The 19,067-nt window shown below is 50.2% G+C and overlaps 2 protein-coding genes across 2 annotated transcripts in view; both read right to left on the bottom strand.

Moving 5' to 3' along the window:
- LOC119449240 (uncharacterized) overlaps positions 1–10,588 on the bottom strand; it is a 29,716-nt gene extending 19,128 nt beyond the window's left edge. Inside the window, exons 1-2 of the mRNA XM_049666363.1 lie at positions 10,499–10,588; positions 5,556–6,543 (exon numbers count right to left, since the gene is read on the bottom strand). Coding sequence (XP_049522320.1) covers positions 5,556–6,466 — 911 coding nt within the window. The 5' untranslated portion in view covers positions 6,467–6,543; positions 10,499–10,588. The remainder of the gene's footprint in view (positions 1–5,555; positions 6,544–10,498) is intronic.
- Positions 10,589–14,523: 3,935 nt separating this feature from the next.
- Positions 14,524–17,089, bottom strand: LOC119450954 (uncharacterized). Its single transcript, XM_037714408.2, has 2 exons — positions 16,715–17,089; positions 14,524–14,834 (listed from the first exon to the last, which is right to left on the bottom strand). The coding sequence occupies exons 1-2, from the start codon at positions 17,085–17,087 to the stop codon at positions 14,782–14,784; spliced, it is 426 nt and encodes a 141-aa protein (XP_037570336.1). The 5' UTR covers positions 17,088–17,089; the 3' UTR covers positions 14,524–14,781.
- Between the last annotated feature and the right edge of the window lie 1,978 nt (positions 17,090–19,067).

Raw genomic sequence — 19,067 nt, 5'->3', positions numbered from 1 at the left:
TCAGCGCGCACAAGCAAACATGAATATATCACACTCGATGACCTCAGAAACCGCTGTCAAAACGCTGGCGTGAGCAAGCGCGCTTGCAGCAGCGAGCGAAGGTTCGTGTGGTCTATCGCTTCAACAGAAACTGAGCGGCCAAAGCACAGCACATACAAAGGTAGGAGCTGCGTGCAGATCGCTTTATAGATATGGTGCGCACGACCGCTCGCAGCAGCACAAGTGTGCAGTTAGAGGGCAGTTTATAGTCCGACGTAACGTGAGCGCGCGCGCACGCTACGTCACGTTGGCGAAAACGACCCCCTCTATAGTCGGGCGCACTGGTGCAGCCAACGTAACCGGCGGCTTCGGCGCGCCCCGACGTGCCCGGCGCCGAATTGGCTCCTGACCCCTTCGCGCGTTGGTCGCGTCGACTGCGCAGACCCACAACGCATTTCGCGCGAAGAAATAAAGGCGCCCACGCCGCTTCGCCGACGGTCGCGAACAGCCGTTCAAAGCGCGCGCGGGCTTGGGATCGTTCTGCGCATGCTCCGAAGATAACAGCCACCGGCGCGCGAGTCGGAGGAGATAGCAGACAGCTTTAGTTACACGTACGTGGAGACTTCACGTACGCAAACGTGAACAGTCTACGTACCTTACATGCACGCCATCTGAAACGCCTTTAGCTACACGTACGCGACGCACCACGTAGCTATACATCTATCGGGAAATATGAACAATTCAATTCAAGATGAGTATTTCAGCGAAGCCAGTGATGTGCATTGATGCGTGCCGGTCATCGTCTCCGCAATGCCCGGAAGTGTGTTGTGCAAGCGTTATCTGCTGTCATCGTTGACTGGACTGGACAAACTTTATTTGGGTCCTGCAGGACGCGCTTAGGGCGTAGTGGGCGTCTCCCATGTAGGGACCGACAGGGAATACCTGGCGGCCACTTCGTGGGCCTGCTGGACGGCCCATTGCTGGTCGGCGAGAAGCGAGCTTCTGAGGGACTTCTCCCACTTGTCCGAGGTAGAGTCGGGATGAGCGTTTCTACACTCCCAGAGCATGTGTGCGAGTGTCGCCGTGTATCCGCACGAGGGGCACATGTCGCTGGGGTACGCGTCAGGATAGAGAACGTGGAGTTTGGCGGGGTTTGGGTACGTGTCTGTTTGTAATAAGCGTAGGGTTAGCGCTTGCGGTCTGTTAAGTTTGGGGTGTGGGGGCGGAAAGATGCGGCGTCCAAGGTAGAAGTGTTTGGTGATTTCATTATACGTAATGGGTGCATCCCGGTTGGTCTCTATGTCGGCGAGGTGGGGTTGCCCTGGGACGGCGCGGTCAGTAAGCGCACGCGCTGCGTCGTCGGCTATCTCGTTGAGGTTTGGCGGGGCACCCGGCACCCGTCCGAGATGGGCGGGGAACCAGATGACATGGAATGAAATAGATGACCAGTCATCCTGTCGCCGTGTGTCCATGCAAGCCACCTGCGCGCGCTCAGCACGCTATCGCTTGTTCGTAATCTCGCGAAACCCCCGCGCGAAGCTCTCTACGTGCGCAAGAAACGCACGTAAAAAATCGAATCTCACGTACGTCCGTGAGACCAGCGCGCGGCCGCTACGTTCTGCGCATGCGCACTGCTTACACGTAGAAGTTCTACGTACGCAAAGCCTCTACGTACGTGTAACTAAAACTGTCTAGCGTTTCGGCTGGCGCAGCGTAACCGGCGTAGCGTGACCGGCCGCAAACGACGCTGGCCCACACGCCGGAAACGTCGAACTATAAACGGGCCTTTACTGGCAGAGTAGAAGCCGCAACATCTCCCTCCCACGCTTCCTTCCCACTTTCCTCCTTCGCGCGAGATTGACTCGCCAGATCCCCTTGCGCCGGGTCGCTAAATGCGCAGCTAGTTCCGGAGCACAACCGCCCCCCCCCCCTCCCTCCCTCCCTCGCTTCCATCCCCCCACGGCCTTTCGCGCGACGGAGACGTCGCGTTTGTTCTCCGCCGTGCGTTCGCTCTCCGTTCGCACATACAGCATACGGCGCGCGGCGACAATTTATCGCCCTTGGACTTTATACGGAACCTCACAGCGACAACGACGGCGGCGACGACGACGACGGCGGCAGAAATCCACTTGGAGTGTCTAGATTATTGCTGTCTCAATATTATAAATACGTAATGACAGTGTGCGCCGACGCGCGGTGCGGTTACGCTCCGGTGGAAAGTGGACATTCCTATAACTTCTCTTGTACACTATAGTGTCACGTAGTAGTGACGGTGAAGAAAACAGTCGCAAAACTGTGAATGACGAAACGGACTTTATTGGGCGAACCTGTGCCCACAAAAGCAAGTTGCACTCGAAGCAATGTTGCCAGGTCCGACGAGACGGCGTAGCCAAAAGCTAGAGAAATTGTAGCCCAAATGTAGCCAAACAGAAAAACAAGTGCAAAATATTTCGAAGCTAAATATAGCCACTTATATTTGCAATTTTCTTTGTGTATACATTCTCACATTCGACGATGGCAAGCCTTTTTTGCACAACCCGTTGTAACAAAATGTCCGTGCCGCCGTGATGGTCGGCCCTTTACATCAACAACAGCGACATCATGCTTGCACAAAACACTTTTTGGTTGGCCCCTAAAGCTCTCCAGCGAATCGCTGCAGAGGGCGAAATCAGTCCTTTTATTTTATGACAGATAGTACTAAGAGATTATTTTAGTTATTTACAGTAATATTAACTACGAACTCTGCTTTTTAGCTGTCGTGAACACAAAATAATGTTCAGCGTTATCAATTTCTCATGCTAATCTCTGCCTACGGCGTAGAAGTTCGGCTGTCCAGCGATCTGCGACGGCGACGTGCTCATTAGCTTCTTTTTTGATGAGCTAAAATAAGTCTTTCGCGCTATGATATCTCGCGTTATTTGTCGCATCGCCCTATCTTGTTTTCTCGTTTTTTGTGTTTTTATTTTTCAATTAGCTGGGCCGGATTAGCTGGGACACAAACTACCTATATAGTGTCGATTTACATCAACCTGGCCACCATCTTAGGTCTCTAGCACGCCAACAACAAACGTTAATAAAAGGGACAGGCAACAGATGCCACTGACTGTCTGAATCGGTGTAAGCGGAGCTTTAAAAGATTACTGCGCAAACCGGCACACAAGTGTAAGAAGTGCGCAGTCGTTTTCGGCGACAAGCACGTCCCGAACGTAACTCGCTCGAAATGGTAAAAGCCGTAACGACACACATAGAGCAAAGGTAAACAACAAATTGATAACAGTGGTAATGCGGTGAAAACTGGTTACTGTCAAAAAGCAAACCATGTTGATGTCTAATAAAGTTTTAAAATAGGGGCCCCTAAAGTTTGGGGCCCCAAAGAGATTTGCGGGTGTTAGCGTTGGGGCATGCAGGAATGAAGAGTTTTGGAATAGGCGTTTTGCGTTTGCCGATAGCGTGTTGCATTTGCAGCGTCACTACGGCGTCAAAGAAAAGCTGTTATAAATATTAAAATAAAATATAACATTTTATGATAAGAAAAGTATTTTAGACTTTCATGTTTTCTCCTTTAATTACAATTTAGCACTCATTCTATTAGCAGCATGCAACTTGTTGCGCTTAGTTTTGAGTAACCAACTTTATGCACCTTCACCCAGCCAAGTCAATCCGTGATAGGCCTACGAGCCATGAAATCGACAATTGAATTCGGAATCAGCGGCGTATAATGAATCAATCTTCATTACACATGTTAGTTGAGAGAAAGCGATAACCGCAATCACTTCTTCTAGCTTACGAACTTCACGCATTACCACAAATAGATCCCAGTTTTGTGCTAGGTTAGAGCCGTCGCTTCGATGGGCGCCGCCACGTTTGTTGACGAAAGCTTTTGGGGCAGCTTTTGGCTCCCACTAAATCGATGAAATAGCGTGCCCGACGCAAATCCCAAACACAGTTTCGCGCACGTGCACACGCACAGCCACGCGGCCGGCTCAGCCAGCTAAAGCACAGCCGTCGAGATTTGCTTCTACCCGATCAGAGCCACCTCTGGAGCGTGGATTAGGGCGCCACTTATAGCCCAAACACAGCCAAGTCGCAGATTTTCAGTAGCCCAAATATAGCCACATAGCCAACTCGTCCAAGTCGACGGCAAAAAAATTTTCCCGTAGCCCAGTTTGGCTATATATATAGCCAAACCTGGCAACACTCATTCGAAGGTAAACGATAGCGGCGAACAGTCGGCGATCGTCGAAAATCTGATCAGCGGCGAAACGCGTCGGCTTTTATACACGACTCATCGAAGGTTCCAGATTAATCCCTGGTACCCGCGTGTCTTCCAGGAAGTTCTAGACAATTCGCGTCGTTCACACAATCAGATTGCATGAGCGTCGGTGACAAGAGACAACGGATAGAAGCATCGATAACGTTCGAGAAACTTCCGATAGATGCAGGCGCGTCCTGTGCCTAGCGATAACGTTTAACAGCCGGTGAAAGGATAAACATGCATACGTGTCAATAGTATATAGTGTAACGCCACGGTATATCCTGCGCTATACCGGCGTAAGACTGATGACATTCGATGCGCTCTGATGACGAATGCGCTCGCACGCCGGATAAGCTCGACCAGAATGCACCGTGCGCTAGCTTGACCTGCCGGCAGCATGGCCGGCCGGAGGGAGCAGTGGCACAGCAGTGGCGAAGAGATGGTGAGAAGCATTTCAAATCGCAGCATATATAGCTTGGTGGCCGTGTAGAAAATGTGCTGAGCTTGCGAAAACGTTGCCACAAGTCATAAAGTAATAGTGGTAGATTTTAAATCGAGACTTTCTTTGCCTACCATCCCATGGTTTGTGGACTGTGCCTCCGTGACTGGCCGCTCGAGGCACTGCGCTGGCAGAATACATAAAGCCCCTATATTATATATAGGGGCTTTAAGAATACACGCAAAGTGCCTCGAGCGGCCAGTCGCGCGGCAGTTTTGAGTGTATTCGCGGGCTTCTTTCACTCTCGGAAAAACACTTCTGTGTAGCACGTATTGCGCAACAGAAAGCTGCATCGGGAATTTTTAATGTTGCTCTACAGTTTTCTCATTGACACCTTTTATCTAATTGTAATGGAGAAGTTTATTAATTAATTAGGACTAATTATGTAATTAGGTGAAATACAAAGATACTCCGAGTACCTCCAAGTGACGGCAGGTAACAATACTTTGCTTACGACCAGCTACGTGGCATTTGCATACTCTTTAAGGTTTGGTGCATGATAGTTGGGACACCCTGTATACAGTAATTCTATATCGTCCCCCGGAGCCGCACCTCCTACGAGTTATGAAGTTGGCGTGGATAAATCGCTCTTTGCGCAGCGCACTAGATCTGATGCAAGTACTGCAAGCCCCATGCACTGTCACAGTGCATCCTTTTCCTTGCCTCAATTGTTATCTGCTGCCTAGTGTTATCAAATATCAGTGAAACACAGGCATCTATGGCGTTAGTTCCAACATAACTATGGAGGCACTTGTTACACATCCTGAAGGGCTAAACCTCACTTTTTACCCGTGGCTTTAGAAGCACTTGAAGTATACTTACAAGCCGGCGCAACTCATCCACAGGTCTGCGTTCAGTTCCTCCAGCGTGGTCATATTGCAGAACGCTTCAGCGAGAGTCTGCAACACCATCCCCGGGTCATCGAAAAGGTCTAGCGCCTTGAGCGTCAGTTTCCTGAGCGTGGCGTCCTTCTTGGTTAGGTACCGGGCGAACAGCTCACCGGACTCGTCGGAGCCGGCGCTAAATACGCGTCGTCCGACAGTGAGTTCGGTGACGGTGCGGTTCGAAGTAAGCGCCCAAACCAGTCCGTTCACTCTCTCTGTGCTCAACGTGATGACGGACACGTCTAGGCTCCTGAGGTGCTGCATGCTTCGCTCTAGCAGTGGGCCTTTCAGCTGCGTGATACTTCGAGAATGCGCTTGTAGACCGCAGCCGACGGACGCGAAAGCAAGCTCTTCCAGGTTCATCAACGCGTCCACCGCCTCGAGGACACCTACGTCGGTCTGGTCGATTCGCTCCAGTACCAGGCACACGGTCACGCTTTTCACCGAGACACTGCTTCGAAGAGCGGCGAGCAGGGACGACGGTTGCGGCGTGCTGCCGTTGATCTCGACAGCCGTGATGCATCGGTGCTCGGAAAGCAGGTACTCGGCGCAACGCAGCGCCGCCTCCTTGCGTGGGTCGTCCGGTGTGCCGAGCAGGGCGCACGTGGACGAGGGCGCCCGAACGATTGCCAGACGAACGCCTCCGGGGCGTCGATCATCTAGAACCAGCTCGTGATAAGCGCCGAGGAGCACTTGGGTTGTACGACGTAGATGCATTAGTAGCTGGCAGACAGAGTCTCCGTTCTTGGTGCAGGGGACGCGTACGCGATCGAGGTACTTTTTTGGAACATCGCTGGGACGCGCAGTCCCGGCATCCCCTGCACCCGGAGCGGACGATGCGTCCGACATGGCTTGCGCTTCTTGTTGTTGGCGAACGAAGTGCCGGAACGCCCGAGATATAGTCCTTCGGAGGTCAAGTGTATGGCCTGCATAAGGAAGGAGAAACGACACGCATCAACGTTATTGAGTATCTAATTCGCTGTATGTACATGGTGTTCCTAATCTCCGATCGTACTATATGCCTCAGGAAAAAAGAAATGTCACAGTTTCACCCGAAAGGCGAAGCATCAATTGCGATAGCAAATTAGTAGAGAGCTATAACTAGTAGCGATAGTAGTTTTATTTACTTGACACATTCGCTTACTAACTGAATTAACAAGCGTGGTGTCAGCGCGCACAAGCAAACACGAATAGATCAAACTCGATGACCGCAGACAACCACTGTCAAAACGCTGGCGTGGAGAAGCGCGGCCGCCGCAGCGAGCGACGGTTCGTGCGGTCTATCGCTTCAACGGAAGCTGAGCGGCGAATGCACAGCGCATACAAAGGTCAGAGCCATGTGGAGATCGCTTGCAAGATACGGTGCGCGCGACAACACCGACAGCCCGTACCGGCGCAAAGTACAAGAACGCATTTGTCGGCAGAGCAGAAACCGCCCCCCCCCCCCCCCTCCCTCCCCGCGCTGCCTTCCCGCTTTGCTCCTTTCGCGTGGGAGATTGCGTCGCCAGTTACCCTTGCGCCCGGTTGCAAGACAAGCATTTGGTGCCGCAGCAAAGCGTCGCCCCATCCCCTCCCTCCCATACCACCACGGCCTTTCGCGCGACGGAAGTCGCGTTTGCTCTCCGGCGTGCGTTCGCTCTCCGTGATAGCGCGCGTCCCACGCGTGCCTTCACTCGCACATACTGCGCGAGGCGACAATTTTATAGCCCTTGGATTTTGTACGGAACCTCACGGCGACGCCGACGTCAGATATCCGCTTGAAGTGTCCATATAAGTGCTACCGCAATAAAAAGAATTCGCCCTCACCGTGACACGTTAAGCGTTATATCTCAGGTTCATCGTCTTCGGTTTAAACATAATAACATGGAAAAATATACGATATACGAAAAATCGTATCTCACAACGAGGTTACGAAATTCCGCTACTCACAACGAGATTACGAAATTCTTCTACATGTATCATCGCCCTTGGCCTTTACACGAAACATCACGGCGACGCCAAAAATGCGCATGGAGTGTTGTTTCTCGTCGGATTGTAATCCGGACTTGCCGGTATCGAACCAGCGACCGTAGAGCTTGGCAGCACAACATTATCATAGCCACAGCATTGCTTGACTATACCGCGGCGGGTATCATCAATTAAACATATAATCGAGTATTTTTCTACCACTGTGTTACCAACCAATGGATAGGTTTCAGGTATAGCAAGTTGTGCCCGGCTAAAGCGACCTTATTCGCCAGCATGTTTCCTTTCATCTTTTTATTCTACTTTCGTTGATTTTCTCTTTTTGTAGATGCTTTAGTCGCTGGAGTTGAACGCTAAAGAAAGAACAAAGATACCGCCTTCCGTCGGGAGTGCAATCCGTGGGTATGTACGCATGGGCACCTGTCGAAGCGACGGAGGTAGAATGGTAATCCTATGAGTCATTATTATATACGTTACTATTCGTCAAGGAAGATTTCTCAATGTTTTGTCTAATAATAAAGCTCAAACAGCTATTTGCGTGCTGTTTTAGTAGGAAATTAATCCTTGTGACAGACGTAACGGTGCTAGCCAGGCGCGTCTTCAAGGTGTGCTGGCTCTCCGAGAAAGATGCCAATCCGAAGTCACAATATACCGGCATTCCCATGCATACAACAGCGCAGCAGCGCCAGAATATAGTGAGAAACTCTATGCTGTTGCGTCCCGCATCGGCAGGGCGCATTCTTTTGTTCTTCCCCTAAGGCAGCCCCTTTCATCAGCGTCGCCCAGATGGCGACAGTGCCCGACCGCCACCTTCCTCGGAAGCGGCGACCAGCGCGAAAGCCGCTCTCCTGACCCTGACCAGATGATCGTCACGGAGAGCAAGAAACCAGCTCGGCGACTTTCGTGGAAGCAGCGTGAACCCCCGGTTTCCAGAGTGACTCGTCCTTGCTTCGAAGGATGGATATCAGAGGCGTATATAGTTATGTGAACAGTTCGACCCCTCTGATTGGCCGCACCAAGGTCATCACCCTTGTGTAGGTAACTGGGGAAGACGGCTGTTTTATAAGCGGACACCTTGTGTGCAGTGAGGGTGTCCTGACGTGGTCTAATGTTTGCTCGGACATGCAGTGAGCTGAGACATTCAAAATGATCCTACATGGAGTGGGCTTCCATATCTGGAGCCACTGTAAATATGTAGAACAAGCCCTCTTGCTCTCGCTCCTACTCCCGGATGTACTCATCCCTGTGGCTGGAAGGATCACCGGCCTAAACGCTACCCCGATTCCCAACAATGCGTTCAGTTTAATATATATTGCGCGTGGCTACACGGCAGCGTTTCCCTTGCTTAGGCGTCTCGATGGAGTCGATGCGCTCTCACCGCCGCGGCATAGAGTTTCGCACAGTAATTCCACACTAGCACTAGAGGGAACTCTGGCACTAGTGTATACGGGATCTGCAACGGGGGCGGTTCAGCCAGCACTGGAATTATGGGAAGTACACGGATTTGCCTAAACGTCGTCCTTCTGGGTTCAAGCGGCTTCGTAAGACTTTGCAAACTCCTCATTTTCAACAAAACACTGCGTTATAAATAATTAAATAGATCGTTAATAAAATTGTCCGACGGCAGGATTCGAACACAGGACCTCTAGCCCAGAAGGCCGACACTGAAACCTGTATGCCACGGACGCATGCAACGACAAACGGCATAGAACGCCCTGATGGAGTTATCGCGGGCAAGCCAGTGCATTGAGACGCTTGGCGCGTTTAGATTTGGCCACCTCGCCAAGCTGAACTATTGTAACTAGTAGCGATTGTGCGGTTCGCAGCGTCTTCGATCTGCACTTCGAAAAGAATATATTGCTCGTATATTACGACAATGTTGGTACATGAAGCGCAATAAACAAAGTCACAAGAACGTCTGAATCGACAAGCACGAAGATCAGACAAATCCACGTACTTCCTATAATGCCATGGAGGAAGGAAAATATAGGAGGGAGCATACCGCAGCGCGATTGTCGCCGGCCTGTGGTGGCCCAACACGTGATGAAAACGTCATGGCACGGAGGATACGTCAGAGTGCGCGGTAGGTTTTAGTACTCCCGGTTGATTTCTTTTTTCAGTACCCATTCGAAACCATTTGAAACTCTTGAAATAAACACAAAGAAAAACAAGGAAAAAGAACAAAGCAAGGAAAAATCTTTTTCCTTCCTGCATGTGAGCAGCTGCCGGCCGAGCGCGCACCGAATAAAAGCTACCGGTGACTAAACGTCTCGGCAAATCTCGATTCTCCGTGACTTCGACGCAAAGGGTCACGTGTTGGGCCACCACTGCTGGCTACACGAAACGTTCGTTTGCCAAGGCTGGCTGCGTAACGTAATGCTCCCTCCTGTATTTTTCTTCCTCCATGTATCGTACCCATCATGATTCCCATGGTGACGGAACAATTGCCGCGCCATAGTCCCCTCTAGTAATTATTGTAGGAAACTTTATGCATCGAGGCACTCTTTTCTCAAGCATCGCGCCCGCACGGTGTTTTCTCGTTAAAGAACCCCACCCAGGTGGTCAAAATTAATCCGGAGCCCTCGACTATGGCGTGCCTCATAATCAGAACTGGTTTTGGCACCTAAAACCGCAGAAAGAAGAAAAAGAAAAGAAGTGTTTTTCTTTGAACCCCCGTCCTTTTACTTCGAAACACGCCTATGTAGGCACGTCATACGAGTGCGCATGAACCAGTACCTGGCTTGAATTTTACAGATATGAACTAAATAACAGACACCTCGTACTGTGTTAACGACTGTAGAACACTACCATGCAATGTCTCTGATGCGCGCGCAAGGCGAGAAAGGTACAAGCCATCAGTTCACGAATGCGTAAAAGAAATGTAGTAAGAGCTAGAAGAAACAAAGGGAAACTCACCTCCGCTTTTGAGAATTACGTGGAAAGGTGATTACTTGGCGAGTACACTTGGTGCGACTCGAGACCGAGGACCGAAATGTGTTGACAGACGTGGCGACGCACGGAACGAATGATGACGATGATGATGATGAGTGTTTCGGGTGGTGAATTGGGCTCGTGCCACTACAATGAATGGTTTGAGGCAAGGCAACCTCCTTGGTTTGAGGCATGCACCACCGTGATTTGAGGCATGTTTGAGGGATTGAGAGAGAAAGAGTGGCGTTGAGGGAAGTGGAAACGGGACGCCTCTCTCCTTCCCTCAGTGCCAAGATGACGCCTGACAAGGTTGGCCGTGTCTGAGCTTTCCAGTGACAGGTGCACAAGGGCGCTACGCCGAGCAGGTAACTAGCGCATTTGACCCCAACTCGGTCACTATCATCATTATCAGGCTTTTCTACTTCTTCGTTTTCCTCCTTATTGGTGCACTGCTGATTGAGGCCCAGAGGGCATCGAGTGTGCTCTGCCGTCGAGTAGATTTTTCAAGGGGGATTAGATCCCGTGTTTATACAGCCTGAAAATATTATCTCTGTTCTCCGATCCTTCATAAAAGTGGGCTGTTGCGCCCCGAAGAGTGCGATGGAAGGCAACATTGCCAATTTAGCCACTATCTTCTTGGCCTGTTCGACGCCTCCGAGCACAAGGCACATATGGTAATTTTTTTTTAAGTTTTCCTGCTGATAAGCAGCCTTGACCAAACTTTTATCTTTTCGTGGGAGCAGACGTTTCCGCTCCACTCGCAGTTTTTTCCCAGTGGCTATTTAGGCATAATTTAGGTGGCTAATTAGGCATAACAGAGTTTAGCTAGGTTCCAAACAATATACAGAACACGAATACAGTACTCTATCTCAGTAGTTACTTGCAGCAATGTGGAAGCTACACGAATTCTTAACCAATAGGAAAGCCGAATGGCCCTCGAGGTGTGCTCATCCGCGCTGCGTCGTCTGCTCAGCGTCTGCTTGCCATACTGTTGGTACATGCTCCATGGTTTGTGGATTGACGCAAACAAATTTTTTTACGCCATAACCATAAGCTTCGTTTGCACGCATGCGACAGCGGGGTTTCACTTCACCTGTACGTTTTCCCTGCGTTTATCTTGCAGCCTCCGAACGTTCTCATAAATTTTCACCTGCGTGCGTACAGCGTCTCTTCGGCGTCGATACTTGGCGTTTGCTCGCTACCGTCGTCACGTACCATGCTAGAACAGGGTAATAAATTAATGATGCCGTGAACAATTAGGCCTTTATATTATGGCGTTCCGCATCGTCAACGCATAGCCAGTGCTAATGGTGTGGCGCCATCTGCTAACTATGGATCAAACCAGTTTTACGGCTCGGCGCCGTGTCTGTCTTGGCAGCGCAAAAACAAACAAGCGATGTCAATAATTACGACAAAGCATTGCTGATGCTTTGACCTGAGCTTGAGATGAGACTTAGCGATGTCGGACTTTATCACTTATTTCTTGCCGAAGGGCCGGAGTGCCAGTAAAAAGCGCGAATTCGGATCGAAGCGGGTGGTCGACGCTGTGTGGGCGCTGCCATGTTGTTATAGGTGATCACGGTTATATAGGTGGCTATTACGGTCACCGGCGGTAACTGCCACAGTAATTCTCGGCATACGACGTGCATACTCAAAGGTCATACCATGTTACGTATCGCTGTACCGTATCATATAGCGAGCAAAAATAAAAATATCTAGTGCAGCCAATAATCTGCCAGTTACACCCGGAACTATATATACCGCTGCGCAAGGATATCGTCTGTGTACGCCTCGTGCCTTCGGCAATGCTGCAAGGCACTCGTGAGGTGTAGTAAAGTCGAGTTTTCGCTTACGACGAAGCCTATACTTTCAAAACACGTGTAACGGTTCGTAGACGTTCTTCGTGGCTTTGAACAAACCTCATTTGCTTATTGATGCGAGAGCATCAAATGGCCCATTGAGCGAAAAGGCCGGCGTCTGTAGCAGCGAAACGTCGCCTAAATTCCCATTGGCTGCGACGTCACGCCACGAGCGCGCCTCAACGCAGCAGAGGCGCAGAGCGGGTGAAACGGTAACACCTGCTGCGTCCTTAGCGCGCCAGGTGTTGCGTGAGAGGCGAGGTTATCGCCATGCACCATGTCGCCCTCGCTCTCGGAGCGAGAAGTGGTTATGTATGAGAAAAGGAAGGGTTGGCGCTATCTTCTGCCACTCTTGAGGGAGCACGGCTCAGCGCCAAACTCTCGGAAGCCGGCGCGCGGTCCACATCTCTCTCTCTCTCTTTCTCTCATCCCCTCTGGCCTTGGTGGCGCTGAGCCGTGCTCCCTCAAGGGCTGCAGAAGATAGCGTCAACCTTTCCCTTTCCTCAAGAACCACTTATCATCCGCTGCTGTTTCCTCGGTCTCATTGCATAGGGCGTCGGTGGCATGCGGCGTTGGCCCCGCAGGCTGCTGCTGCTTGCTGGCTCGGGCAGCACGTACCGGTATGGTACATTACTTGCCGTGCAAATTTGGAAGGACCGCTCATAGCCGTTCAATTGGACGTTAAATGCTTTTGCGTTCACAACTCATAAGAGGTGTTTCGGTGTCCTGGGATTCTTGAACGCCCTGTATATACTTGGCGCTTACTTGGAATTCCTGGAATGCTTCCCAAGAACGTGCGTGACTGTGACGTGAATATATGACCCCGAGTCGTGCGAGACGCCACAAAAGACGTAGCTCGCGTCGCGTCGCCCAAAAGCAAGTGGGTAGACCGTTCGGCGGAAACGGGAGAACGGTCGAGTGGAAATGGTGGAGGTATATTCTCGGGCCTTCTTTCTACAGCATTTCGTGGCTCCTGCGCGTTTCTTTTGTGGCTTCGGAGGTTCCAAGGAGGTTAAAAAAACTTTTTGTAACCGGTGGACGTCCGGTGATTAAATGAGGGCCAGTAACCATGTACATCTTGTTCACGCCGGATCTCGAAGACAGCGAGATAACGTAATGTCAAGAAACAATTACAATTGTGCTGTAAAAATAATTTTGATATAATTATTCGGGCCATGTGCGGGAATTCGGACCGTGTGCTGCAAATTATAGATTAGATGCTGCTGGTGTTTTCGGGCTATAAATTGCAGCGTAAATTACAGTTATCAACTTTACGCAACCCTCCCTGAACGCGCCATGTGAAACACACGAAATGCTGCCAAAATAATTGATAACGTTCCGTTGGATCAGTCAGTGAACAATGACACGGAGAAATGCGCTGCGTGGTACAAACAGAAGCACGCGGGAAAAAATTAGCGGTAGGCTATGAGACCATTGTTAAATTCATAATATTTTCTTTCGATCTTGTTCCATAAACCGCGTTGTGCTTACCAACTTTATGGCCCCCGCTTTTATTTTGATTCAAAATCTCGGCGGCAAATTATTTGTTCCCTTTAGGTTCCTGTTTTAGCTGCCTAACAGCACATTTTTAGTGCCTGAAAATCCGGTCTCTATTCCCGGCGACAACTTTCTGTGGCAGCGCAGCGAAAGCTATGGAGCCGAAGCACACTTTTTTTTTTTAACTGCTCATATGCAAGTAGTCCGCGAATGTAAGCAACTGGAAGCTGCGTACCGTAAAATAAAAGCATGCCACTCATTCCTTATTATTTTTTTTTTTTGCTCAACATTGATTTCAGAACAAACAAAAAAGATTACTTAAAAAACGAATTACCGTTTCTTGCTGTTTCTAGTTTTCTGGCTTTCCGTGTCCACGTCTGGTTTTCCTGCTCCGGTATACCGCCAGCACATAGCTATGGCCAGCAAAGCGCCAGCACTACATGGCGTATTAACACAAGAGCAGAAGCTCCGCACGTGTGAGTGCATGCGCGTAGCCTTGGCTGTGCTGCCACAGAAAGCTGTCGTCAGGTATAGTTACAAGTCTCCACCTTTGAAAGCACAATATTTATTTTTGCGAACAAGACACTGTATATATAGACGCCATGAACGCGTGCAACATTTTGGCGTTGCAGCGTGGAATATAGTCCCCAACGTTGACTAGCGAAAGTTGACTTGGAGAAGGTGTCGAGCAGAAATTTATGAGAAAAGCTAACGCCACGTTCGCACTGGTACGGATCTCAACACTGAAAGATGAAACAGAAGTCATGCTTTCAAGGTCAAAGCGAGACAAGCGCACAACTTCGTGTTAATAGGCGAGTGAGTGAGACGGCTGTGGTAGGCTTCTATGTCAGCGGCCGATGTGTTTCTAACTGGGGTCATCGAGCGTAGCACAACGCCAGGAATGAAGCGCCGTCACTCGTTGGTTGCTGCCTCCGAAAAGCTGCCGTCGGTGGCCTTGCGGTCCACTGCGGGGAAACATGGCTCTCTGTCATTGAAAGGCTGCGAAGGCTTCAAAGCTTCAAAGTTACAAGGAAACCAACGAAACCTGCTGTTTTAGCTTACTAGCCCATTGTCGCATTATGTACGTGTCGGAAATTATCGTTACATTATCTGCTGCCTTATTTTTATGATTGGTAAGTTGTTTATCAGCAATGAACGTGACTACAAAAACCTATTTTTATAACGAAATACTGTAGTATCAGTTGCGTTGTGTAACTATGTCCGACTTATCTCGTAAAGTACTTTTTACGTATACCCCTTTGTTATTTCTATTATTGCAGCTTCTATTTTGCCAAATTGTGCTACGTTCCATTAATGTTGATTCAGTCCAAGCCGAACTTAAGCCCAATCAGTGCCCATTTTGCCCGGTCTGTAGGGAAGATGGACCCGACCTCGGCCTATAAATGGCTGAATCATCAAACCTGCGCGCACGTGAGATTGGCCTGCAAGCGAACTTTGTTGTTGCTCAGGTCAATCACGCTATCACACATTAAAGCACAGCTGCAGAAAGATTTCGCACCGATTATAAAGCGTAGTTTAAGATCGTGCAGATATACGTAGACCAGCCTCCGCGAAAAATTTTACGCTTGAAATACGAGAGGATGTGCCACGATAAGCTCAGAAAAAAATATGAGTTTTTGAAGACAAGTAATTTTTACAGTGCATGAAAGGGAAAATTTTCATCCACCCGATTGCATAACGAAGCTGCAAATTACTTTCAAGATTGGCGGCGCGCGCGGTAGGGTGCCTGAATGCGTTCCTCCTCCTCTGCGAAGCAGAGGGGAACGCATCGAGGCACCGTTGGAAACAACTCATAGACAAGCACTATAGGCCACCGCAGCCTGCATTGCGCTAAAGTATTTCCGAGGCAATGTGCATGGCCTCCGATTTCCCGCACGTACAGTGCGAGCGCGATCTTCGAGGCCACGTGCTGAGACTTGGTTCATAGCTGCTAACCACCAGCTGCCCTTGTTGCTTCCCTGGCGAAGACAAGTATAAGTCCACTTGTCAAAGCGTTCTCTCAGCGACATTTCGTGGTCTACCGCTGTTAATCAATTCAAGCCTCCATCTTTCTGCAAACGTCTCTATCGTTTTGGATATCTACAAGATCAAACAAGCCGTGTCTTGTGACTGAACACCGTTTTATGCGGAACAAGCGTTCCGCTTTCTCTGCAAGCTAGGTCTACCATGGTGGCGGAGGGACGCGTTCGTCGATAAAATCTGCAGCGCGTTTACTGTCATAATTTGCCTCGCTTGTTCACGAAAACATCGACGTCCCCACCAAAAAACGTCGACGTCCCCACCATCTGCCACACACACGCGTAACGGGCGAAAACCTGCGACGCCAACGACCTGACAGAATAACCCCCTTTATTATTATTTTTTTGTCTACCCTCCCGATACCGGCCACCGTATGCCTTGCGGGGCGGTTTGCCACTGGCGCCGCTCGAAGGCAGGCAGCTGCTAGCGTGGCCAGTCAGATTCAAAAGACGTGCACGCGCACCTCCCACCCCACCGCATGCACCCCCCCCCCCCCCACCCCCTTCGCATATACACCGATTCCCACAGTGCGTGTGATCTACACGATTCTTTCAAATAGGATTCAATAGTTCATTTGAACACGTGGAACTAGATTAACCCCCGCAATCAGACATGCATCTTAAGTCCATGCTTGACTTGATCTAAGTGACGCCTGGCGTGAACGTGCCCATGGAGACTCATTGCTTTTCCTCCGGCGCGTTCATGGCAAGCGTCATCTAAATCAAGTCAAACATGGGCTTCAACTTAAGATGCATTTCAGAATACGGAGGCAAGAGTGAAGAGAAGGCTGTGCAGGGGCTCTGACCTTCCGCCATCGCCTGCTGCGACCGGTCCTTGGCCCACGCGGTGTTGGAATCGAGGCTGGAACGCAGCGCTTCGACCGAGCCTGCACGAGTGTCGGGCGTCCCTGCCCCGACGCTGGTGGCGCTGTTGGCGGGCGCTCGGGTTCCCTCCTGGTCGAGGGCGGACAGCTGCTCCATCGCATCGGGATCCAGGCTCAGCACTTGGCGCAGGTACTCGTCGACGACACCGGCCTCTTCGCCGTCGCCTTCCTCCGACGGCGCCACGGCCGCGCTGCCTTCGGTGGGGTCTTCCTGGCTGATGGAGACGTTGCTGCTCTTGCTCGACATGCTCATGTTCTTGATTTCAAGCGATGAATCCCACCCACTAGGGGGCATCGGCCGAGAAGAAGAAGAAAACTTTATTCTAATTATGACAACGACTCTAGCCACAGTGAAAACATTTTTGCGGAGTCCATGCTGATAAGGAACGAAAGAGTTGTCGGATTCGAGGTAGGTAAGTATATGGCTAGCTATTTTATGTTCGACAATGTTGCACTCTATTGGCCATTTTATTTCAACCTACCCGGTTCTTGACCACTCTGGGTAATCTCCGAGAGTGGGTAAGTGCCAGTGATGATGATGATGATGATGATGATGATGATGATGATGATCCTTTATCAGGGCTCGCACTCCACTGAGGGGGATAGGCCAAGAATCGGGCGGCAGTAGGTATAGCTAAAAAAAATTTTCCCCGAGGATCTACATCTAGCTGTCGCCCCCTTTTGTGGGTATACGGCGCTCGATGCATGGTGGTGAATTGGTCAAGAAGGATGTCCTCGTAAGTCATTAAGGTGGATTTAGCTTATTTCTAAACAATGACGAAAAAAATAATGCGGCGCAGATGGAAGGCGCAACGCCTTGGAAGATAAGCTGAAGTGATTTTTCATTATTCGCATTTTTTTAAGTGCTCTTTAGATCACTGCTCTTTACCTTCAGACTGGTTAATAGCAAGTGGCCGTAAGTGCAGTGGTTAATAGCAAGTGGCTCCCTACGTGGAAATTTGGTGACAAATAAGGTGCTGCCAATTAACGACCCATTTCTTTAAATGCCTCCCGCATTTTCAAGCGAAGCTTGTATTGCCTCACAAGTGTATGTGCCGTTGTAGGCGTGACCGCAAGATACTCTATATAAAAATTGCTCATCGGGCTGCGGATTCCAACCACCGACCTCGACCACCACGCTAACCGATCCAGCCACCGTTGTTTTTTTTTTCGTGGTATTTATTACATTAACATGTAATCCAATAAAACACCAATTTTGCATTGTCATATAATTGTCATTGTCGGCCACTGTCGGCTCATCATACGCGCCCTTAAAAGCAGGGTTTTATATGCATAGGTGGTAGGCACGCGCTCATGCTCGGCACGCGCTCGTGCCACTGCTCCCATGTTCGTCGTCGTCGTCTGTTTCCACAGCTGCCTGCGTTGCCACTAATCATTCCAGCGTTTTCACTTCTCTTATGTCGTTGTAATGGAGAGGCCGCGTCTACGGGGGTATGAGCCATTCAATGTCTTATGTAACGGACAGATTTAATTTAGAAGAAATTTCATGGAAATCCATCCAGAATGAACGCGCTCGGAAAAAACCTCGTCGTCGACGTGCCGATGCTAGCGTCAGGGCATATGCGAAACCCAGGCGAAACGACCTCGAAGAGCCGTGGACCCCGAGTTGAGGGCGCGCGATGTTGAGGCCAAACGTCAGCGAAGAGCCGCCGACCCTGAGTTGCTGGAACGCGATGCTGAGGCCACATATCAGCGTCGTCTAGCCCTCCAGGAAACCGACAACGGCGGTGCGCGCATCGGCAAGCTAGCGCCAATTTCCCCGGTGCGACGGCCAGGTTTCAACGCGAGTTTCTCAGCCGGAACTTCGGAGCCAGCTGCAGTGACCAGTTGTGGTTCGAGCACAACGTGGTACTCGTCAGTGCAATTCGTTGGGAGGAACACCGAAGAGCCACACGACCAAGCTTTGCTTACTCCCATTTCCTCAACACGGGAAGGGCTAGGAATTTTTAACTATATCGCGTGAGAACACTATAATATGGTCGTATGCGTCGCCCTGAAGCGAAGATCGCATTAGACGACTCTTGCACAGGAGAGTGATTGGTGCACTTGAGAGCACTTCTGCCGGTCTCGCTGATTATTGCCGCTTGAATGCACTAAGATGACGCGCGATGGACGCTCGCGCGATATAGCTAAATATGCGGGAGGCTGTACATGCTTTAAGGTGCTCGAACATATAACAGCTACTTAACTACCTCGAATCTGACAACTCTCTGTTCCTTAGCAGCACGGGCTCCGCAAATATGTTTCCACAATA

The sequence above is a fragment of the Dermacentor silvarum genome, chromosome 4, assembly GCF_013339745.2.
Source record: "Dermacentor silvarum isolate Dsil-2018 chromosome 4, BIME_Dsil_1.4, whole genome shotgun sequence".
Lineage (NCBI taxonomy): Eukaryota > Metazoa > Arthropoda > Arachnida > Ixodida > Ixodidae > Dermacentor > Dermacentor silvarum.
Note: the sequence above shows the minus strand (reverse complement) of the source record. Positions and strands in the feature narration are given on the sequence as shown.

Bases quoted from the DNA above. Each gene is read 5' to 3' on its own strand.
- LOC119450954 (XM_037714408.2), bottom strand. From the start codon at position 17,087: ATGCCCCCTAGTGGGTGGGATTCATCGCTTGAAATCAAGAACATGAGC. The intron at 14,835-16,714 runs GTCAGAGCCCCT...GTTTCCCCGCAG, and splicing joins GCAGCAGGCGATGGCGGAAG to TGGACCGCAAGGCCACCGAC.